Genomic DNA, 25,840 nt, shown 5'->3' with positions numbered 1-25,840 from the left:
TCTGATCAAAAACATCAATAATGCAGCCCTGTCAACTGACAATCACATGCCTAGAACGAGTACTCTCCGACAAACGTATCTACAGGACAGACAATATCTCATTTGTTTATACACACTACTAATGAAACCCACCACTTCAATTATATTTGACATCATTATAAGGGTGTGATTTCCTCCCCCATCATCGCCTACTATTAGAGAACCTTGTGAAAAGATAATCATTCCTCTAGCAAACTAAGTTCTTGCTTTCCAGTGCGTTGATAAGAATGACAGAGAATATCACTCAGGCAGCCATTAACGAATATAAAAGCAAACTCAGTGGACAGATTACTTGGATAAGGTCTTTTACCATACTCCATTCAACACAAACAGATAGTAGAGATTGACAAGTCCAGTTCAAATAAAATTAAAAAAAAAAAAGATCAGCAACCAATGCACTTTACAAACTGAAGTCCTGTACGAAACAGGAAACGATCCAGACTCTCGACGCATAGAATTGCGGTTGCACTCCCAAATGCAGGTCTTTGGAGATTTATAATTTTAACAGACTAAACAGATATTATAATTTTCTTGAAACAGAAACATAAACATACTAAGATAAAAACCGCAGGTGCTCATGATCTTTCTACCCTTTCCAGCACCTTATCATCCCTTGCACCACCCCACCTGAAACCTGACTCGTGCTCCCCTTACTAATTTCCCAAATTCAACACTCAAAGGCTGCTGGATGGATAGCAACAATCATGCGAACAGCTGGCTAATTCCTGTTTTTGCATTTCTCCATGGCCCTTGGGGCTGCAATAAAAATAAACACTTGTATGCAATTAGCTTGAGAAAATAAATTTTATTCGACATAATTGGTGGGGATTAACACTCAAGTGCTTAACAAGAATCACAGCAAATTACTAGCAAGCACAAAATTAGGCTCAGCTGGCACTAGCTAGGATCCACTTCAAAAACTTTGGTTCACAAAAACATTTTAGGGCATCAAGAATTCTTATTGTTAGATAAATAACTTACAAAACATGAATTGGGGGGGTTGGTATAGCACAATTTCAGAATATTTAATAAGTAAAATTCGTACCTGTAAAGCACAAAATCTGTTTCTGACATTTTACATATAAACCAGCATAGTATAAAGCAAAAAATGATCTTCGAAGGTTGATAAAAGGTGCATAAGCAATCACAATTTTAAAAGTTACTAATATTGATTTCAGAAATATGGATAACATTGTGAACTGAGGCCAACAGCTAGTATTTGTGCTACCAATGTAATAAAATTCCTAGTGGTCAACAGTTCCACTTTTTAACGAGGCTCCAAGTCTTAATTTTCTAGCATTAATTTCAACGTACTTCCAGCATAACATTTAATGCAGAAATTACGAGGTCAAAATCGATGTTAATAATAAGTCATGTCTGACCCCTTGCACTCACCCCACCAAAACAAGTACATACAGATACATGTTCATCCAAAATAACAAAGGAAGATCAGACAACATAAACCTTTTCATCTCGTGTCCTAGATATGCTAAGATTCTAGATACAAAACAAAAAGACCAGACTGTATTGTTGAATTACTTCCACAACAAAAAATAAGGATCTATAGGATCATAGGACGAGCCCAGTATTACAACTTTTCCACCAATATCTGTGTTTTGTCCTCTATTGTTTCATGTTGGGGCGACTTTCTACCAGGTGAGATTTGAAAAAACAAATTTCATCCGATAAGTATTTTTTGAAGCACACTTGATTTGTCTAGGACAAGTCCTACTGTCACAAATCATGACTGGCTAATATAATTCTCAAGACAAACATTTCAATGGTTCTTATACACTCTATTAGTCAGAACAGTAGTAAAATTGGCTTGAGATACATAAAAAACGCACCTAGGCCAATGGCATCAGAGCTCTTCATGATCCTCAGCCTCTTGCATGTTTCAATAAACATCCTGAACAGGTAGATAGACAGAATTAGAATGCAGGTTTATCACGCAACTTACATTAAGAATATTTGTTGCTAATGCATGATCATGAGTTGTGCTTGTTAATATTGCTTGGCAGATGAACACTGAAAGAAGTTACATTCTAATTTCATCCTTTAATATATGATCCAGTCAATTTTTTGCAAATATAACAATAAGTTCAAATGAAACCACAGTTTATGACCATGAATGTAGATCAAGGAAGATCGGTTCATGTCAATTCGCAGTCTTTACTCACTCAAGTTCCCAGTTGTTCCCTGATTTAATTTCAAAATTGAAGTACAACAGGGACATGGCAAAGGTATAAACAGTTTTGACCAAGTTCAATATCACAACAAGGCAAAAAAATTGCATTAACCCTCATGCAAGTGTCATCATGGTGGGGGCAGGGGCGGGGTAGTTTGGGTGGCTATACAGAATAGAGTTTCTGTTTCCTTGCACTCAATCCCAGCTACTTCCTAGAGCTATTAAATATGAAATATCAGTTCATTTTTGTTCATATAAAAATCATATGGTTAGCAATGGCTAAAGATGTCAGATATTATTGAAGTCAACAACAAGAACCAATTTCGATTGATGCAAACAAGCAAAACCGGTCAGCACTTACTCCCAGGGAACATCGCCAACAAGCATCCAGTCTCCGTCTTTATCCTCATAAGTGAGAACATATTCTGAGCCATGCAGCAGATCCTTCAGCTTGCTCTCGCTCAGCATCTCCCTTCCTGGAGCTCCATGGGATCCATATTGGCCTGACATCATAACAAAGTAGCAGTAACTCGATCCATAAGCAAACATAACACGTGTCCACTGTAAAATACTAGCTCAACACTTAATATAATAACAATGTCCACCAACCACATTCTACATATCAAATCAAAATTTTATTTTGCTCACCGATGGTGAAACAGCTAAACATCTTCTCGAGGGCAGAAGACAATTCCTGATATGCAGAGTAGTTTCTCAAATCCACTTTTCTAAGATAAGGAGCACCATCCATGCTGACTTTGATAAATAAAGCACCTGGCCCTGCTTTACCATCAACTTCTTCTGTGTTCTTTGAGGTGGTGGCAAGGGAATTCTTCCTAAATGATTTGATGGGTGGCCAGCCCACAACTTGTGCCCTGCCAAAAGAAGGGATACCAGAGATCATTCTCAATGTCTTGCAGTTAATCTTAAGACTTGACACAAAAACACTTCATACTTTGGAGCAGGTGCACTGCTGTTGTTTGCGGAGCTGTTACGAAGTGGTCTGGTCTCGTTTGCCGCATGAGGTCTCTCTTGTCCTGCCTTTGGGGCTACTATCTCTTTCACTTTAGCTTGTTGAACTCCAAGGTTCTCCAACATGCCAGGTTTCAATCCCATGTTCGGTGAGGGCCTGGGTGAGAGCATTGCATTTACCTCCGAATTTGACAGAAACTTGCTCTGCACCACAGATGAATACTTTTCAAGTTAGAATCATGAGTAAATATCATTCTATTCCCTTCAGTAAATAAAAAGGCAGTTTTTTTCACCTCTGAAAACTCATCCATGGCATCAGAGAACACTCTCTTGTTACCCGAAACAACATTTTTCTGTGCTGAGTAGTGACCATCATTTGAGGGATGCAAAGGGAAGAAGGGCTTCTCATCAAGTAATGCCGAGCTCAACAGGGAAAGCTCGTGATTCCTTTCCGGAGACTGAGACCCAGGAAGCCCAAGCCGCAATTCAGTAGCCTTCAGATTTAAACTAGCCTTTCTTTCATCAGATGCTGCAGAGACTGCCGAGCTGTCCACGGAAGAACAATCGGACAAACCCATGTAGTTACGCTCTTTCAATTCCAAACCATTCAGGCATGCACTTTCTGCAGAGGCCGGAGAAGCCAGTAGAGTGACATTACTTTGACCCTCCTCCTCCACAACACCAAGTAATGGTGGAGACATCAGAATTAAGAATAAAAACACTAGGAATTCTTTTTGTTACCTGCTCGGTTTCACAGCACAAAAACTTCATTAACAAACACCAATGTTTGGATATTCATCGAACAAAATCATATCGGCGAAAACAAAACCTCAAATCTCTTTAAATAGAGAACAAGCAAATAGCAAAAAATTCATCGACCGCTGGCTGCCTGCCCTCAGGAAGCAAACAATATAACAAATACATGGTGGTTGATTAATACTGAAATTTCCCTAATTCAATCAAGCATCCGTTGGATGATAAATTATTCTTGGTCAAAGGGCCATACTAAAAGCAATAAGCACAAATAAAATCACAAAATTTGCAAAGATAAAATAAAACCAGGCGTGATGCTTATGGTCACCGCAATTTTAGTTACTTTCTAAAATACATCAAGATCTAAACACAAATTTTTTTAAAAATAGAAATTGCGAAAAAAAGTATCCAATAACACTAAAAATCTTAATAAATGTAAAAAAATATATTAAAAACTAAACTTGAATTATTAATTACAGCAGAAGTAAAAACACCTTCCTGAGTCAAAACGAGCTAAAATAAAATAAAAATAAACTTACAGCATGTTATAAACGGGAAAAAAAATAAAAAGAGGCTGCATAACCATTTACAACTGCAGAGATCTAATCTGAACGTTAATGAGTAATCCATTTTCCGACTGAATAATTTACTGAAGGAAAAAGATGAGGAACAAAACACATTTTGAACTTGAAATAACCGCAGTCAAGTAAAAGTAGATGCATGCTTAATAAACCACGCCTCAAATAACTCGCTGTTTTTTTTTTTTTTTGAAGAAAGAACAAAAAGGAAAGATAAATCTTGTTTGGATGCCGAGAAAGTATGAAAAAAAAATAGAAACAAAAATTTTAAGCTGCCGAGCGAGACAGTCTCCATGCAACTATTGAGCTGAAAAACCTACTCTTGACATGGGTTTCCCCAGTACGGAAACTAAAAACAGCAAAAAGATTGCAGCATTTGTTTCAGTAACAAACAAACAGTGTCCAGCAAAAGCCAGACGGCAGAAAGATGAAAGCGCAAAAATAAGAGAAAAAGAAAAAAGGCGTGCAAATTAAAATAAAAAAATCAGAAACAGATCAACAAAGGGCACTGGGTAACTTGTTTACCTGTGACTTAGATTTGTGGATTTGTAGCTGGAGAAGAGAAGTGAAGATTTCAATTGTGAGGGTTTTGTTTCTGTTTTAGAAGCAGAGAGAAGGAGAGAGGGAGTTTGGAAAGAGAAGTAGAGGAGGGTGAGAGAGAGAGAGAGAGAGTTAAGGATCCTCCATTTTGGCACAAAGTAACAAAAGCTTATTTGCTGTCTGGTGTGAAACTCTATGCATTAAAATAAGAACCTTTTTGTTTCTTTATTTTTATTTTTATTAAAAGCAAAAACCTTTTTTTAGAAAACAAAAAAAACACCCTTCCTTTTGTTACTCTTTTTATATTTTTTTCGCCTTTCTTTCTTTCTTTTTTTTAATTGGATGATAACAATGTTTGTTTGTTTATTTATTTATCTGTTCATAAATGTAATAATGCCCCGAATAATAATGAATGAGAGAGAATCGTGTATTTTAATTTTAGTGGCTGGTGATGGAGATGGTTGAATGGAAGCCGTTGATCGGCTCGAGGGTGGATTTGGTATTTCACTGTGAGTAGATGGAAGCCCTTTTTGTGCCCACTTTGAAGTAAGATTCCAGTAGTATTTGTTTTGTGTTTTAAAAATATTTTTAAAAAAAAATTAATATTTATATATAATTAAATTTTTTTTGTGTTTTTAAATTATTTTGATATATTAAATTAAAAATAATTTTTTAAAAATAAAAAAATATATTATTTTAATATATTTATGAATAAAAAGTAATTTAAAAATATTCTGAAATTAAAAAATAAACAACATTCTTAAACAAGCTCTAAAGTTGTTTTTTTAAAGATTTTTAAAAAAATTGCTTCAAGATAATTTTTTTCTATTTTTTTATGATTTTAATATGCTAAAATTAAAAATAAATTTTTAAAAAACTTATATTATTTTAATAATTGTAAAATAATAAAAAAAAATCAATTTCAAAAAACAAACTGTCATACTTGCAGATAGCCCTGGAATGATGGATTGAGAGAGTGTTTCTGCTTTGGCAACCATTTTCCATTTGGCTGATGGGAGAAAGGTGAAAATTGCAATGCATCAATTCAATTCAGTTGTCATCTTTTTTCCTTCAGGTGCCAAGTGACTCGTACTGTTGTATTTTGACGTACCAATTGAAATTTAAAAAGGATATATCATTAGCAGTGTTATTGAGGTTATTTTTAAAATAATTTTTCTTATTAAAATAAATATTAATAATATTTTTTTATTTTTTAAAAATTATTTTTGATATTAACACATTAGAATTATTTAAAAATATTAAAAACATATTAATTTAAAATTAAAAAAATTTAAATTTTTTTAAAAATATTTTTTAAAATACAAAAACAAACAGAATTTTAATAAATAAAGTGAATGGGTGTGAATGTGATAAAATACTTTTTTTTACAATTGATACACAGCGGGCAGTTTTAATTTAACATTAAAAAAATGTTAGAAAGTAAAAAAATTGATGCACGATGGCAGGAATGTTTTTTTAAAATATTTAATTAATGACATGTTGAATGAAATATATTAAACAAAAATATTAAAATATCAAGATTTTGAATTAATATGGATCAATCATGATTAACATATTAAATTTGCAATATATAATATAAAATGGTGATAAAACCATAGAACTCTTACAAACAAAATATAAAATTAAATTACAACGAATCGAATATTAAAGTTTAAAATTAAAAAAAAATATAAAATTAAAAAAAACTAACAGTTAAAAATGACTCTAGTGAACTTACATCGATTGTAAGCACAATGATATGGGCTAGGGCAAATATTTTTGGGTGCATTAAGAAAATGTAAAAGAGATGCCAGGATAATATTCCAAAATAACATAAAAGAAACAAAAGATAAGTTCAGTTATTTTAATGGTATAAAAAAATGCAACCCTGATTTAACAACATGAAAAACAAAAAAAAATAAAACCCATGTAAATCTTTTAAATTTAAGTTAATATTCCAAGATCATAGCCTATAAAATATTGTACCCATGCTTAATCAAGAAGGTCGTTTTTCAATCAATTTAATGTTGAAGGATCAAATTATAAAAGAAATAATATTACAAACTCTGAAATATCATACCCAGGTTTAATAAAAAATGTCAATTCCCAACCAATTTAATATTGAAAGGTAAAATTAAAAAAAAATTAATCTAAAAGAACGAGAATCAAACCTGATTGGAAAAAAAAATGAAGAATGATAAAATTACAAAAAAGAATTCAATTTTATAGATCATCTAAAATAAAAAATAGTAATAAAAAAATGGAAAACCAGGTATGAAAGATGAAAAAAAGTAAAGGAAGAAAATATACACCAGAATTTTCAAATTGAAATAATGTTTTCAAATTTAAAAATTAAACTCAATAGAAGAGGGAGTAAATCTAAATGGGAAAGAAATCGAAGGGTTTATGTGATTTTCTCAAGGGACATGGTGCAATTTGAGTTAAAAGGGGGGAACAGGGGGGAATGTAAGAAAATATACACCAAATTAGATTGAAACAACATATACATGTTATCCAGGAATGAAAAGGACATCAAGACAAATCAAATAATGCGGTAGATTTATTCATGGCTGACACGTGGCAATAATTTTTTTTGTATATGTATATTTTATCAAACTAAAATGCATCTTGAACTAATTAATAATAATGATAATAATAAATCACCATTAAATTACTATCAAGCCTCTGAAATCAAGGCTAAATTTTTGGATGGTGAGATCAGTGGAGTCACCGTGCTGTTCTTTTGGAAATGAAATTCTTGTAAAACTCTTAGACCATAGATTATGATTTTTAACTTTTAAAGGTCAGTGCAGTAAATTTATTGTCATTAAGAATATTAAAAAGTCAGTGTTGCCATGAAATAGATGAAGGATGATAAATTAATCTCATGAAAAAGATTATCTTACCCCTCAATGCCAGCTTGTTTGATTTTTTAATGAAATATAAAATAATATTTTTACTATTAAAATCTACAATAGACCAAGGCACATATCTACAATACTTTTCTCGCGTGGTTTAAAGTTATTTATTCACGTGTAATTATGTGAAGTTTGATTTTTTAAAATGATTATATTAAGGGTGTGTTTAAGAGTGCTTGTGTTTATGTTTTAAAATTCTTTTAAAAAGTGTTTTTGGCTTTGAAAAATATTAGATTAATGTTTTTTTAATAGTTTTTTGATGGTTTTGATGTGTTGGTATAAAAAATAAAAAAAATTACCTTATTGTATTTTTTAGTGAGGAATATTTTAGAAACCATCATGCATCACAATCTAAAATACATACTAAATGTAAGTCTTGATGAAGTCAAATACATTAACGATTGAACATATCCTCCATTGTATTTAAATAAAGTAGTTGTGAGTAAGTATGCAAAAACAAATTCTTGTTTTTATTGTGATGTGAATTAAAAGTGTTTTTTAATTTGAAATATATTAAAATATTTTTTTTTATATAATCATATTAAAATCATAAAAAAAACATCAATTTAAAGCTTCTTAAAGTTAAAAAATCATGTGTGAAGCAATTTGGACTACAAAAACAAACACTTTCTCTATATAAAGAGTGGTGGATATTGATAAAAGTTAGGACCTGGTGCTCTTGTTGTATACTATATAAAATACAAAAAGGCGTGACTTTAACGGTAAATCTAACTTGATTTTATTTTTGATATTTTTACATTTTTAGGTATTTTTATAATTTTTGGGTATTTTGAGTAATGAATTGGTTCGGGGTTGTTCAAAAAGTGCTAATGAGATATTTTTAGGTTGAGATAACTTTAACATTAGGATTTTAGGACAAAAAAAACATTAACTTGATTTTCCATCCACCATTATAGTGGGTAAAATCTAGGATCACAGACAACATGCCGATTGTCATGGAAGGCAACGTGTCATCTATGTAATATTTTTATTGTTATTCGCCCATTTAAAAAGTAAAAAATAAAAAATAAAATAAACCAACCCTGGTCGCACAAGCTTGGTCTTGAAAGCCCGCCCTCACCAATGGGCATTTCCTTGCCATTACTTAGGCATGTTGAGCTTATTTTTTGCACTTTTTTTTTTTTACATAAATTACAAATTTAAGAGAAAAAAATTATTTAACTCGGTCAAGTCTACGACTTTGTCATAGGCTTGACAAATTAAATCATAAATCTAAAGTTATTATTTTTCTTCTAATTTTGCTCTTGTTTTTTTAAATAATTTTTAAATTTATGTATCGATTAATATTGCTCACCTGTGATTTTTTTTATTTGTTTGCTTATTTAACCTTCTTTGGATATAGATATTTTTGTAAATTATTTTGCATGTATTTAATTTTTGAAGGGATTTTTTTTATTCATCTATTTTTTTTTCCTTTGCACAAATAAAATTTATCTTTTAGAATAAAAATGCTTATTTTTCATATAATATCTTTAGTTTTATACAACCTTGCATAATATTTTTATTTTATTTTGCATAATCAATTTAACATGTTTGTTTGTTTTAATTATCATTTTATTGAATAAAAAATATTTTTAATAAATAAAATTTAGTTAATATAACCAATTAAATGATGCATATTGTGAGATTAAATATATTCATCTACACTTGTTTTTTGATTTTTCTAGTATTATTTTTAGTTGTTATTAATAATTTTATTTATTAGCATATATAATTTTTGATTTATTTGATTGCATGTATGTATAAAAATTTAAATTCCATAAACTTATAAAAATTCTAACTACAAAAACGTATAGAAAAAATTTACATGTATTTTTTTTTAATAAAAGATAAAAATATCGTACCTTGGTAGAGCACGTATAATGTAAACTGCACCACAATCTTCTTTTTTTCAAAATAAAATTTGTTTTGTTTATAGGTTTTACGCGCCCTCTCTGTTTTTTTTTTTTTTTTTTGACGAGGGAGACTGCCTAGGTCCTACCACATGTTGATTTTTCTGATATGAAACTATTCATCGCATCACCTTAAATAATTTATTGCTTGTTACAGTATCATATCGTATACAAATAATAAAGCACACGCATATAATGCCACTGAAATCTTCTATATTTACAGTAAAACCTAGAATCGCAGGATCGATTATATGCTGCTGGTGAGAATGGACAAATGGATTTGATTCTGATATGCTTTTTAAATTTGAATAGGTGATATTACAAGGCCAAAATAAAACCCTTGACAGTATTTTGAAAGGAAAAAAATACTAATTAATTTGTTTTTCATGAATGGAATTTACTTGGATGGGCTACTTTCCCGTGTGCTGCTGTGGCAGTGTAATTAAATCTGGCTTGCCTCGGACTGTTACACCTGGAAACTCATGATTTAGGCTGAGTTTTAAATTAATTACAAGGAACTTGATTCATCACGACCCGCGTGAGTCTCCCAGTAATCTCGTTAAATTTGGTTTATTTTTCTTTTTATTCAAAACAGCATTATTAACATTTCTTTTTAATACTAAAATAATATTTATTCTAGATAAACTCAAGTTAATAATAGTTAACTAGTCTACAATGATCCTAGCCATGTGCTTGGCCAAAATTTAGAATTTTGATTTTTAATTTTTTAATTTAATTATTTTATAATAAAAAAAAAACATTCACAACAAAGATAACAAATAAAAAAACAAAAAAAAAACCACAAGATTTTATCTTACTGCGTGTTTAATATTATAATGAAAAGTGCTGTTTAGAAGTGATTTTCTCTTAAAAATAAATTAAAATAATTTATTTTTAATTTGTTTTTTATATAAACATATCAAAATAATAAAAAAAAATTAAAAAATATCAATATGTATTTTCAAACCAAGTGTGCTTTTAAAATACACCTAATGCTTGTTTTGTAATGTGTTTTTTTATTTCTTTTGAGTATATTTTAAAAGTGTGTTCATGAAATTAATGGTTTTTAGTGCTTTTAATAATTTTAATGTACTAATATAAAAAATAATAATAAAAAACTTTAATCTACTTACAAGTAAAATATAATACATCACAGTATACATAATAAAACGCAGTTCCATTCATAAAAATAAACGTTATCTCAGAATGCCGTGAAAAACTGGTATCTTTTGTGTTTCTGGCAATATCAGCACCCTCTCATAATTGCTCACTCTTTATTTTTTTATTTTTGGGTACAATTGCAAACTCCCGGTAATTATTTGCAAAACATTGAAAGGGTTGTTCACAAATTTGATTTACGGTGAAAAATCATAAAGACAATGGGGGTATTGCCAATCATGTCACCTGCAGCGGGTACTTTAAAAAATAAATAAATTTATATAGGGTTTTTGAATTAGCTTGTGTATATCTTGATTAATTTTTATATACTTTAAAATTAACGATCAAATAAATGTTTAATGATCATCAATATTAACAATCATATACTTCAAACATGAAACTATATATATATATATATATAAAGCCTTTTAATTCCAAGCTGTGCCATTCACTATATTATTAGGTATGAAACTAGATGTCCCTCAAGATCGTCCTTCCCGGTGGCAAATTTGTCTTTTGACAGTAATCTTATCGATCACAACTAACCAGGATGTGTCCAAATCACAGCCCCTCGGTGTCGTTTTCCCAACTTTTTAGCTTAAAGATAATCCGATAAGACTCACAAATGTCTTAAACTTTTTGGGCAATTGATTCCTCTATTCTAATGTGAAATGTGGAAACCCGCATAAAGACCACCTTACCCCCAATCATATCTTGGTTTGACTTTATCCAGGTGCAAATGGGCAAATACTCTACATAATCATGATGCTTTCCAATTTCCAAACACTAACAGCCAGCTAGCCTTCATTCACTTTCTACACTGCACAAAATACACAGTATCATGTTATGTTTTTTTTTTTTTAATTTTTTTAACGTTTTAATTTAAAATGGATTTTTTTAAGATTATTTTGATTTAATAATATCAAAAATAATAATAAATTTTATTTGATATATTTCCGAGCAAAATATATTTTAAAAAATAATAATTATTATATTTTTAAATATTGTTTAATAATTACAAAAGACAAGGAGAAACACCTCTCATTTGACTTCATTTGTTAATATATATGTTATTACGGGCCTGTTTATATTTCGCCTCCACCTTGTATTTAAAAATATCTGAGTAATTTACATATATTTACAAGATTTAGATTTGATTGTGAAAATATTGAATTAATTTACAAATGCATGCACACACTTGGGAGAAGAGGTAGCTGGGAAAATGAGGGAGCGTGGAGGGGTAAAGATGGGAATAAAAAGGGGAGGGAATAGAGTGTATGCTGCGTAGAAAGAGGACGCATTTAGTGGAGGAGGGAGGCTGAGAGGGGACAGGGAAAAACAGGATGAAGCGAAATGATGTGTTGGGGGACAAGAAAGCGGCTTTTAATTTTGGATTGCCGGCTACTGAAGGCGACATATAACCTCCTCCACCATTCTCTCTTCACCAGTCGGACCTAGCTTCGCGTGGTTTTCACGTTCCAATTGCTGATCCAATTTCTGCCCCTCGTGTTCTGTGTTCACCATTGTTTATTAAGTACCGCAGTTCAATCCCTAAAATTAAAGTATTTTAATGACAGTTTCTTGGAAAGACAAAAAGAAAAAAAAAAACACAAGCCCTTTTATCTTCTTCCTTTTTAGGAAATTATTGTTTAAAATCATCCCTGGTTTAAATTATTATTGTTTAGGAAAAATCATTCTATTAAGACAGATAAGATACGGTAGTGTTTCAGTATTATAATAATTATTATTTTTTAGAATGTTTTTTTTAATATATTAAAATAATATTTTTTTATTTTATAAATTTATTTGATATTAATACATTAAAATGATATAAAAATAAAAAAATAAAAAAAATATTGAAAAAAAACATTATTATCACAAAAACAAACATCATTTAAGCTGATTTTTTAAAATAATATGTTTTAAAACAGTTAAAATTGATTGATTATGTCAACACTGTCACGAAGTCTTTTCTAAGTGGACTTAACAAGATAAACGATAAGGAGAGGATTAAATCCACTGATAATCCTAATCGGTGAAACTTCATGGCTCATGCCCTCTATACAGTAGCAGATAGTATCCTTGGCAGGCAGGGGAACATATGATAGATATATGTTTGGTTTGATTTTATATTTTAAAAGTGTTTTTAAATATATATATTTATTTATTTTAAATTAATATATTTTATTATTTTTATATTATTTTAATGTTTTGATATCAAAAATATATTTTTTTAAATATTATTTTAACATATTTTCAAACAAAAAATTATTGCATGGATGCACTTCATCTAAAAGACTGTTTTTAATATCAAGAGTGTTTGAGAGTGTGATTACGATTGTTTTTTTAAAATACTTTTTATTTAGAAATATATTAAAATAATATATTTTTATTTTTAAAAATTATTTTTAATATTATCACATCAAAATAATATAAAAATATAAAAATATATTAATTTTATAAAAAAAATTTAAAAGGAAAGGATCTAGTTTCCACCCGCTCCCAAACGGTGCCGTCGTGGTGATCTGGAGAGCAGTGCAAAATAGACAAACCACTATGCCACAAGCCATCGAGGTCAATCAACAGCTGACAAAACAAACATGATTCGTAATGTGAAATTTTATCAGTTGACATTTTACAGAACCTCTTCTTATCACGATTTTATATACTGGGCCCATCGCTATCTTTTTATAGGTACTCGTTTTTATTGAAAACAAAGTGATTGACTTTGATAGGTTGCTAAAACAGAGTTTCTTCAAGGTCTAAACGGGAATTAAAAAATAAATAAAACACAACCCGCTGTTACTGTTGGTTCTGTCTGTAAATATTGTACATGGCATTGTTCATCCTCCAATGCTTTTTTTTTTTTTTACTGGAACTTTATTTCTTTGCTATTTCATACTTTCACTTGATGTTTGCATCAATTTATGTGTAATAATTATCTTTAATGTGTGTTTTATCATGTTTTTGAGGTCCTTGAGAGTGTTTCCTGTGCTAATTAACCATCCATTTCATGAGAAAGAGTTTTGATTTGTTGCCGCGGAAAAATCAAAAGAACTAGAATTGAGATTAAGAAAAAAAAAACGTTTCATTTTTACTTTTAAAATATGTGAAAATATCAGTTTGATTCATACAATTTCAATTTCTTTATATTTATTCATATTGTCTGAGGATTTCATGTTTAAGTTCTAAAATTCATTTTGTTTGCGTTTTGATCCCCATGTGTGTCGACGAAGGAAAGAAAAAATTGATAAAAAAAATAAAAGAACTGAGAAAACAATTATCCATTTTTATATTATCATTTAATTGTTTTTTTAAATAAACTTTACTGTGAATAAAATATTATCCAATTTTATCATATTTTTAGACAAGATTGTATTTTTTATAATGTTATCAACAATTAATTCTTGAATTATAAAAAATGATCATAAACCTTAATTAAAAATAAATTATCTATTTTATTATTTTTTATTGTAATCTTTTACATATTAATTATTATTTTTTCTTTTATCATGTACAAATTATAGGATGGTGATTTTTTTTCTACTGAATCATCTTTTTTGTTTTAATCATGATGAGTTTTTGTATTAAAAAACAATAATTATCATTAAATAACATTTTTTTCAGAATAAAAGGAAATAGATAAACAAGAAAATAAAATTTTGATTAAAGAGATTCTTTTCCTCTCATTCATCAGGTAATTGAGATTTTTATGAATATTTATTTTAAATAGTCTTTGATTTTTTATTTTTAAAAAATGCTATTAGTAAAAAGTATACTTTAAAATATAAAATAACAATTTATATGATAAAATATATTTTTTATTAGCCTACAACACTAACGGAATCAGGAGTGATTATTTTTTGTTCGGTTGGGTTTTTATAAAAAAATTAATTAAACTATTTTTTTTTAAAAAATCAAAATCAAACTGGAATTGATTCAAACCTACTGGTTTTGGTTGAGTTATTTTAGAACAAAACTAGTTCAAACCAGTTTGGCTCAATTTTTCAGTTTTTTGGTTTGACTCAGTTTATTTCCGGTTTGACTCGGTTTTTTTTTTAGATCGGTTTGATTTTTTCAATTTCAGGCTTATAAAACCAAAACCGAACCGGTCGGGTTTCTCAAAATTCTAATATGTTTTTTCACAGTTTGGTTTTTTATATTATTTTTTTTCTAGTTTTCTCGGTTTAATTAATTTTTTAATTTTTTTGTCTCCCCTAAAAAAAATAAAGTTTTTTATGGTATTTTTACTATTCACGTTAACAATAAAAAAATCTTAATATACTTTTTAAAATCATTTTATGACAAAACCAAGTCGCAACTTAGTTTGTTAATACGTGAGAGAAACATGATGTCACAAGTTTGAGAGTTAGGGAGCACTATTATTTTCTAGAATGTGACCTGTCATTTTTTTTAAGAAAATAAATGGTGAGAAGAATAAAACAGGGCCAAGCGCGCGGGGCCTGCCCTTTGCCAACCTTTTCTTTCATGGTTTTTTTTTTGTTCTTTTTTTTTAACACTCCAAAAGATTTTTCCGTATTCATTTACTATTTAGTTTTAATATATTTTTTTGAATACCATTATAATTTTTTTCGAATTTTAATATATATATATATATTTTTAATTATTATGTATTTATTATGAAAATAATAATACTAATAATAAATTATTTTTAAAACATTTATTGAAATTTATTTTTTATTATTAAAATATTTTAAGCTTTCAATCACACAAAATATAAATACTTTATTTTATGTTTTAAAAACTTGCTTTAATAATTATATTTTTTTAATAAGACACGAACAAAATAAATAAAAGATACGTAGTATTTGATAAAAAATATTATATTTATAGCAGAAATTAAAAAAAAAAACTTAAATTCATGTTAAAAACCAATGCTAATTTTTTTTTCAAGACCACGGAATGTTTTCAGCGGAAGTGGTAACCTACACACAAACAATTAGTTTAGAACTAAAATTATTATATTTCTTATAAATATTAATTTTTATTATAACAGAACCGATTTAAAAAACTGATCGCTATATCACGTGAAAAAAAAAAACTAGTCTCGTCTGAATCGAGCTGAATCAAGATCTGGAAGAGGTAATAATTATGTCTGAATGCGAATGGAAAACAGTAGAACACGCGCGTTGATTTTCATTATGATAGGAGAAGTTCACCCGCAGTGCTGTATATATATATATATATATATATATATATATATATATATGTATCTTTTGAAGGAGGGAGATTTTAAGAAACCCATCATTAACTGCAGCCACCTTTGCACGCTTTGCCCTTAAACCATGTATACATGCATTATTCAGAGAGCAGCACTTTGTTCATGTTTGATTTGGCATCATCATCTTCCGTATTTCACTCTCCTCTGCCCACGTCACTCAAACGCCATTATCATATGCAAGCATGTATATGGGCCACCCATTGAAACCTTCTGGGCCTCCATTTCCGTTATAATGAACCATTCACTCATTCGTCCAGATTTGATCTGAGATCATAATTAAAAAGGGCTCAAGAATGTGCTGTAAACTATAAAGAGCTTGAGCTCAACAAACAATGGCGTCAAAAAAAAGAGAGAGAAGAGAAGAAGAAGCAATGTTTCATGAGTAGTGAACAGTGATGGATGTTAAAGAATCATCTCAATTCAATAATTTAAGTTGTGAGGTAAAATTTTAAGATATGATTTATATTATTTTCTAACACTCCCTCAAGTGAAAGTTATTTGGGCTTGAAACTTGCATAGTTCTACATTACCTTGTGCTTAATTTTTTTCAAAGAAATGGGGATAGTGGGATTTGAACTCGTAACCGCTTGGCTATCAAGATTCTGATACCATGTCAAAGAACTATCTCAACCCAATAACTTAAGTTATTAAATGAAATTTCAGAATATAATTTATATTATTTTTTAACAATACAAGCCTTCACCTTTATATTTTATTGCTCGACTTTACCTGATCAAAAGGCCTTCAATAATGTTGTTTTAGTGCTAAATATTCAAGCATACACATGATAAACATTGATGATGATTTTCTGCTGGGATTTCATTTCATGAAGAGCAAGTACGCGAATAGAGATCGAATCAATGACCCGAAAATTACTAGAAATTACCACCGTTGCCATTGGTAGCGTTACTCTATAAATCATGGTAAAATGTCCTCCATGAAAACAGATAGTGCGGGATGCTGTCACCGCTTCGGGTTCCATTACGTAAGTCCTCTTGGCTTTTAAGGTGAAAACTCCATCGGTAGCATCAAGTACTGGTCAAGAGAACTTGCATTTCAGCAGGTTCCAATTTTCAGGTCAAGAGTGGGCCATGGTGACCTTTAAAACTTGAGAGAGACCACCACGATGCTGGGCCTTTTTTCAAGTCCTGCGGGCCTCAATTTTCAAGACCATGTACATAGTCAATGGTCAAATACTAGAACTTCACGTGCGGTCTCGCCATGATTGCCGAGGAGGGCTAGATTCCTATCACATTAAATGCTTCCTTCTTGATAAATTCTTCTTTAGTTTAGCTTGGTTTTTTCAATGGAAACCTGACACTCTAACAACGAAGCATGTGATGGATAGACCAAAATAATGTAGAGACGAATGTGACATGCCTGGCTAGAACCGATAAAGCGAGCGAGCGAGGAGTTATGTAGAGGTCTCTATCATCCGAGCATGCACACGAGTGAATTATGAGATGCTGAAAACTACGTTGTAAATTATTAGTATTGTTGTGTAGTTCTACCACACCTTTGACGGACTTTCTAGCAGGAGACGTTTTCTTTTTGCGAGTTTCAACGCATGGTGGTTGCAATTTGAACACTGAAATTCAATATTTTGAAAAGCAGTTCATCATCCATCACGAGCTCTCTCTCTTTTGCTCCAACTTCCCGTATATATGCAGCAAGACTTCGTGGTCGAACCTGCTTTGGATGCTTGTTTCTGTACGGCTGAGATAGATGCCAGAATTCCCAGTCAAACCCTAACATGACACTGTCGCATCCTGCACGACACGCTTGGTAAGAACGGTCTGTCCACCGAACGATGAAGGGTTCGGTCTTGGGGAAACAAGGCCGCTCCAAGATAAAAATAGGAAAAGAAAACATGATGTGGATATGTCTTGAACTGATACGTATTTTCAAGACTTATTTGGAGTCCATTTCCAGCCCAGAACCCGAAGTTACACGATTACAAGGCAAGCCAAGTGCAAATGCTAGACTCTGTTTGGTTTATAGTTCGAACTGAATTTGCGTCTTTTGGGCAGGAAATGGACTGCGAGCTCTAGCTCAACCCCGCTCCGATATGAGTTTGGGCGTGTTCAGTTTATAATTAGAACGTAACTGGCCTCGGTGAGTGTATTTTCGTTGAGGGGTTGAATTGTTATTTTATGAAAAAAAATAATGTTTAGCTACTATAAACAAGTTAAAAGAAGAAGAAGAAGAAGAAGAAGAAAAATGCGTAATTTAGGTTATAGATTTTATTAGATATAATAAACTGGTTTTATTTTAATTAGATAAAAAAAATACGGCAATAAATGGATTTAATTTAAAAAGAAATGTGATTAGGATAACCAGATAAAAAATATTTAAAAAAAAAAACACAAATAATGTATCTTAATTTATAACCTCTTAAACACGGAAACACCTTGAAGTTTAATTTTTAATTAATTAAATATTGAAGGACCACATTGAAAAAATAATTTAAATTATAGAAAAGTATTTAAAAAATAGCAATTAAAATAACGAGGATCAAAATTGAAAAAAAAAATATATGTTTAATTAAATAGTGCAATTGAAAAAATTAATTTAGTAAAAGAACCAAAAAAAAAAAAATAATGAGAATCAAACTTCTATAAAATGTTTAGAAATCAAATAAATAATGATCGAAGTTGAAATATAAACAACAAATAAGACTAAACTATAATTCTTAGTAGAGAACGGAGAAAATAAGGGGAAAAAAAAAGATAAAATAAAGCCTTTTAACAATAAACTGGATAACCATCATAGACATACCCTGCACCAACAAGTAAAGGGCATAAAAACACTTTCAATGACACTGCATAAGGGCATTTTAACATTTCACTGTGCTCTGTATATGTTTATTATTTTATACACTTGCTGAAATGATAAGGTGTCCCTCATCTAAAATGATAATTACGTGAAAATCATTATGAAAATATAAAAATGTCTTTTGACTTTAGTTTAACTTTTTTATTTCAATGATGTTTTAGTTATTTTATTATACAGTTGAAAAGAAAATTTTTTTTTATTAAACTTCCAATTAATTTGATAATAACTAATAAACGTTAAAAATAGTCTAAAATACCTTAAAGTTTAATTTTTAATTAATTAAATATTGAAGGACTACATTGAAAAAATAATTTAAATTATAGAAAAGTATTTAAAAAATAGCAATTAAAATAACGAGGATCAAAATTAAAAAAAAAATTATGTTTAATTAAATAGTGCAAATGAAAACATTAATTTAGTAAAAGAACCAAAAAATAAAAAATAATGAGAATCAAACTTCTATAAAATGTTTAGAAATCAAATAAATAATGATTGAAGTTGACTTTTAGCAATAAACTGGACAACCATCATAGACATATCCTGCACCAACAAGTAAAAGGCATAAAGACACTTTCAATAACACAACATAAGGGCATTTTAACCATTTCACTATGCTTTGTATATGTTTATTATTTTATATGTTTGCTGAAATGACAAGGTGTCCCTCATCTAATATGATAATTACGTGAAAATCATTATAAAAATACAAAAATATCCTTTGACTTTAGTTTAACTTTTTTATTTCAATGATGTTTTAGTCATTTTATTATATAATTGAAAAGAAAAAAAAATTATTTGCCTTCCAATTAATTTGATAATAACTAATAAACCTTAAGATTAGTCTAAAATACCTTTTATTAACAGTGTTGAGCTTTTTCAGTGAAAGAGTAAAACCGCTGAATCAATGTTCATCCATCTCCAATGATCAAAAAGTATTGCATTCGTAGACAGGTCACTGGCCTAAACAGACCATGCATCGTTGTCGATCTTTAAAATAAGATTTTTTAGGCTTGGGCTCTAAAACTGACTTGCACCTGGGCCATCTTAACAGCACACATGGGCAATAATTACAACAATCTGTAAAAATTATTTTATCATGCCATGTTTTTAAAGAAAAGTTTATTTCTTTACAGTAATATTTTCCTTTTATTATTATGATATATATATGAAACTAATAATCCACAAGTTTTTTTTTAAAAAAAATTACATGAATATTCAATGAGAACACACACTGCTAATAACACTAATAACTTTTTATATTCGATTTTTCATTTTTATTTTTTTTATACAATTATATAAAAATAATTAAAATATTTTTTATCGGTTTAAAATCTTTTTACAACTAATGATAATTTTTATTTATTTATAAAAACGCACTTCTGATAAAAAAAAAACATATTTCAATTAAAACTTAATTAAAATAAACGAATAACAAAAGAGAGGTTCTGGTTTTTTTTTTCTTCATAAATTTAAAAACATACCTGCTGCATCACTCACTTTAATTCTAAAAATATTCTAATAAATAGAAAGATATCCCAAGAAATAACATGCTGTCTACTCAAGTGGAGTGGACAACATGTCATCCTTTTTTATTTATGAAAAAAGGACATATCTTTCACTCTTTCTTTTTGAAGAAAATATAAGAAAATCAGGCGTCCAATCCAAACTTTACAGGCCCAATCACCTGGATTTTCCTCTTATATCAGGCTTGTGGGCCTAGCCGGCTCGACATGACAACACCTAGCCTTTTTAAAAAAAAACAATTATTTTTCATTAATATCCTCTCTCCTTCTCTTTTTATCTTTTTTGTGTTGCAGAGCAGATCCCAAAAGACTGGCTAAAGAACTGCCTCCTGGTACTGGATTCAATGTGATTATTTAACCCGCAGCCATGCACTTTGAGAAGGGAACTGCGGCTCATGTGTTCATAGTTCTGGAGATGCATTGCCTATTTTCCGAGTAACCTGGAATGTGCTCCGAGTTGAGTTTTTTTTTTTTTTGTGAATGAAGTATTCTTCGTTTACCCAATTAAAGAGAGCAAAGTACGAGAAAAATGTGTGTTTGGTAGTGTGGTTGGAAAGTGTTTTTTTTAATTTTTTTTTAATTAATATATTTTTAATATTTTTAAATCATTTTAATATGTTGATGTCAAAAATAATATTTAATAAATAAAAACTATTATTATAATATATTTTAAAATAAAAAATACTTTAAAAAATTTTAAAATGACTTATTAGAAAGGTAGTAATTTATTTTAATTGAATGTTTTTCTTTTTATTTTTAGCTTTAATATTTTGTTGATTATAATTAGCTTCTTATTTTATTTTAATTTGAGTTCTATAAAATTATCACAGTTTCATAATTTAATTATAAATTAATCATGACTTATTCGAATCGAGCTAATATTTCATTATTTTAATTTTTTAAATTGATATTTATTATGTCATCATTCCTGTATTTTAAAAGTGTTTCGTCTAGTATCCATCAAATTTTTTACTTCCTTTCATGAATTATTATTTTTCCTTTTTTATTCTTTACATTTTCTTTGTAAAATTATCATACAAAAACTAAAAGAAAGTGGTGTTTCACTATAATAATTTTAATATTGTTTATTTTTCTATTATATTAATAATTAACTTCGAGATGTATATTTTTATTAACACATATAATCTTCATTTTATTTTATTAGATGTAAGCATTAACTTTTTAAATTATAGTTATATTTTTTTATTTGATATTAAAAAACACATTAACTATACCTCCATATTTATTCTTTCGAGTGGAAACAAAATAGGAAAAGTGAATAAAGGTACTAACGCCTTTTCTTTTTATATTTAAAGGTTGACAAATGGTTCTCTGTTAATTAATTAAATACGTGCTGTCCTCTAGACATTCCACTACCTAGAGCGCACGATGGAAGGGATTAGATATGCGTGGGCCTTCTATCTCCTCTCGATTCCCATTGCTCGTTAAAGCCAGGCCCGTACACAAGTTTAAGAGAAACCAGAGCGCATTCATTGCAAACTGGAGAATCTATGAGCACAAAGAATGTGGAGGAAAGCATGGATTTTGCTCAAAACATGAACGGTGCTGCTTCTTGTTTGTAGAATAAAGGTGCCAAGATACTATTCCCACTCTTGTTTTGATTCAACTTTACTCTTCCTTCAAAAACTCAGAGCTTTACCATCTCCCAAAAGCATCAATGAAAAGAGAACTTGAAGCTTCAAAAAAGTCCAGAAATTTTGTTCGTTCTTTATCGTTGATTCAACTAACAATTTGCTAATCATAATTGAAAATGATCTTACTATAATCACAAACCAACACCTAATTTATGCTAATTCATCACTGGGCAACCTGCACGTCTCATATTTTTTGGAGTTCTTTTGTTCAAGTTCAAAATCTCTGTAACCTTTGTAGCATTGATTTGCCAATGTAAAAACCATCTCGAAAATATATCTGCACTTGTGAGTGCATAATTTCAAGTAAAAGGAATAGCCAAAAAATAAGAAATTTGAACTAATTAATTGATACATCCTAGTCTGTCTATTATATATATAGTATATACAACACACACACACACACAAAATGATCGCGCAGTACTGTGAAGTCATTAATCAGTATAAAGGTACTGGAAAAGAAGGTGGCTTCTGAATTTGAACTGTTATCTTCTCAGTTCGCGGAGGCTCACATGGACATGCCATCGCTATAAACTTTGGAACTCGATCCCCTGGCATCAAAACTGGAAGGCTCTGGCCTTGATTTTTCTTCAACTCCTGTTTGAATGTTCAAATACATACATGAGCACTTCAGTACTTCAAAATTAAGCAAAGATATGACCATATTATCATCAAAAGAAACCCAAGATTTCCTTGTCTCCTTGTCAAAAAATAATATTCTCATCAATTAATCAAAACCCAAAAAAGAGATGATGTTATTAGATCCCCTGAGATGCTTTACATATATGGGAAGATAAGATCATGTACAAGAATTCCCCTTGTTTAGTTTTTAATCCTGTCTCTTCCTTTTCTTTTCTATCTCTTTCCTTCCACAAAGAAGTTAAATATCAAAAATCAATTGAAGAAAAAAACATCGAGATGCGAGAGAGAAAGAAAGATATACCACATGAGGGGGTGAGGATTTCTGGGGCAAATGTTCTACATCTTCTTCGATGTGGGAATGATTGTCCTCGCTTGAAACTCCAAGTAGGGAAAGTACCTTTTCCCAGTGGAGGCAGCAACTGAACAAGCCACTCATGATAAACAACATAAACAATAGAAGAACTAAACCTACCGGGAACCCTAGGGATGGCCGATTTGAATCTCCCTCCTCCATTGATGATTTTTGCTAAATCTCTCTTTTTTATCTTCTCATGCAAGAGAACTAGAAGGGCATCAGAATAGGGGCACTGAGGGTGGCGGTGCCAATTTATTGAGATCTGAGTTGTTCATCTAGTGGGTTTGGGTACATTTTTGGTACAACTTCAGTACGGAAGTGGAGGGTCCTACATTGCTTGCCTATTCCAAGTTGTTGTCTATATTTATTGCTTCTTTACACAGAAATTTCAAGAAAGAAAGAGAGGCGCGGGGCCGCTTGCTTAGTGCAGAGTGTTAATCTATATAATTAGCAGAAGCAGAGCAGCAGCAGCAGCAGCAGCGGAAGAGAGGGATGAGGATTGAAATTTCGTCACTATCTGTAGCTTTATACGAGAAATCAAGAGAACTATGTATATATCTCATTTATAAAATATTTAGCTTAATATTTTAAATATTTTTAACATTTTTTAAAAAACAACCTTTATTATATTTAAGCGCTGTTTAAACGAAAACGACAACCTTGAAAAAAACCTTCGATCGACGATTTTCAGACAATGGATCAATAATCTGAGAGAGCTGGGTTGCTTAATTGATTGAAAAGGGCCAGGCAAAGTTACGTATCATAAGGAATTAAGACCCAGATGCCATGTGCTTGGTGTCCTTCGCTTTCAGATTTGAAATTTGAGTGAAGTTTTTGTAGGCTGCGTGAATGGAAAACATTATAAAAATAAGAAACAGTGCCTCTCGTTTCACATCACCAGAAGGGGCGGTAGAAGTGTACGGGTTCATGACCACAAATGGATCTGGGTGGAACACACCCAATCAATCAATTTTCCCCTGCCATCCTCTTGCTTACGTGTAAAACAGTTTGTGACCTAACCGCACTGTACTTTTACATGCCCTACCACCATCTACCAGCTACATGGTTAGGTGTTTCAAAATTCTACAAGTACTCCTGATTTGCTGTGACTTCTGTGAACCTGTGGTTGGGTTACCGTCTCTTCTCTGCCCTTATTTTTTAAAATTTTAAATTAAATCGGTTTTATAATATCATAAGTTTAATAACTAAGTTTACCATTTCTATTTATTTAATAAAAATAAATTGACCCATTTATTTAAATCCATTTATTGCCGTATTTTATAAAGATCTTCCATGGGACTGGATCTTACAGCCATCTCTTGAGTCATGTATTATTATTACAAGAGTGGTAAAATGACCTCGTACAGAAGCATGATCTTCCCCGAGGAATTGCGAGGCACAGGGAGGCAGCGATGTTGAGTTCTCGTGGATCATCTTTACGAGCATTAATGGTCTGCCACTGGTTGATTTCGGATAGGAGGTGGTGCAGTTTTGCTTTGTGCTTTTTATCTCAAAAGATTCACGATGATCATAATTGCTAATCTTATTTAATAACTGGTCCTTTGAATATCACTATTCTTCTGCAAATATTAGGTCTCAGTCAATTCCAACATCGTATATCCATCAACCAGCGGCTGCTGATTCCACTTTCAACTCAAGGTGGGAAGTGCTATGATTAATAAACCTATCATAGATTTAAAATATTGCCGGTGGAAAGATCCAGTGGATATCAGGTGGCTTGGATCTTCCACAGGTACACCGCTATGTACTCCGAATGCTTTTTGACACAGATATTGCTCTGTGACAAAATAAAGACAAACCCACAGTTTATAGCACGATTGTTCGATTTTGCATTTTTTAAATGTACTTGTATAAACTCTCCAATGCTTTCCAATTTAACAACGAGTACATACAAAAGAAAGAGTTTTTTTAATTTTTGAGCCACGAGCGAGAAACTTTAAGGCTTTCTGGTAATAATTAGTGTTATTGAATCTATTTAAAAAAAAAAAAAATTCAATAGGATATAAAAGTTATGGGTCATGGATTTTATTTTCTGTTTTTTTTATGTACATCTTTTTTAAATTAATTTAAAAATATCTAATATAACATCAGTACCATAAATTTTTTTATCACTAGCAAATGATTGGGTTTGACTAGAAACCCAACTGTTTGGGTATGATTCAAGAACAACTGTTGCATCGTATAGACATCCCATTTTTCCCTTGCTTGTACTGTTTTGGACCATTAATGAAATATTCCTACGCTATTACAGGCAATAAGAGCAGAACTGGGATCTGCAAGCATAAATGTTCTGTGCCCATCAAAGGCATGTCGTGAGAGACTTTCCACTAGGTGTTGGTCTGGAGAGTGATGAGGAGGATCCAGCCGAGCCATCCACTTGGAGTGACCTAACCGGTTCCTAGGCTGCGTTTCACACATCTATTTCATGCGCTTTATTGACATTTGAACTCATGGATTTAGTGCTTGATTTAAGTTATACTGTGGATTTATAGCCTCCCTTTTTAATATGCT

The 25,840-nt window shown here is 30.5% G+C and overlaps 2 protein-coding genes across 3 annotated transcripts; both read right to left on the bottom strand.

Annotated features, from left to right (window-relative positions):
- Positions 1-331: 331 nt before the first annotated feature.
- On the bottom strand, positions 332-5,242 carry LOC118031530 (auxin-responsive protein IAA8). Of its 2 annotated transcripts, XM_035035963.2 has the most exons (7): positions 5,056-5,241; positions 3,493-3,940; positions 3,183-3,403; positions 2,876-3,102; positions 2,589-2,730; positions 1,887-1,948; positions 332-795 (listed from the first exon to the last, which is right to left on the bottom strand). In XM_035035963.2, exons 2-7 carry the CDS (start codon positions 3,898-3,900, stop codon positions 758-760), a joined length of 1,098 nt encoding a protein of 365 aa, XP_034891854.1. In that variant the 5' UTR covers positions 3,901-3,940; positions 5,056-5,241; the 3' UTR covers positions 332-757. The 2 variants fall into 2 exon arrangements, with proteins under 2 accessions (XP_034891854.1, XP_034891853.1); XM_035035962.2 differs by lacking the exon at positions 332-795 and having other exon boundaries at positions 828-1,948; positions 5,056-5,242.
- A 17,385-nt stretch (positions 5,243-22,627) lies between these two features.
- On the bottom strand, positions 22,628-23,830 carry LOC118031306 (uncharacterized protein At5g65660). The gene is made up of 2 exons (XM_035035670.2): positions 23,255-23,830; positions 22,628-22,908 (listed from the first exon to the last, which is right to left on the bottom strand). The coding sequence occupies exons 1-2, from the start codon at positions 23,465-23,467 to the stop codon at positions 22,750-22,752; spliced, it is 372 nt and encodes a 123-aa protein (XP_034891561.1). The 5' UTR covers positions 23,468-23,830; the 3' UTR covers positions 22,628-22,749.
- Positions 23,831-25,840: the final 2,010 nt, after the last annotated feature.

This window comes from Populus alba, chromosome 11, assembly GCF_005239225.2.
Source record: "Populus alba chromosome 11, ASM523922v2, whole genome shotgun sequence".
Taxonomy (NCBI): Eukaryota; Viridiplantae; Streptophyta; class Magnoliopsida; order Malpighiales; family Salicaceae; genus Populus; species Populus alba.
Note: the sequence above shows the minus strand (reverse complement) of the source record. Positions and strands in the feature narration are given on the sequence as shown.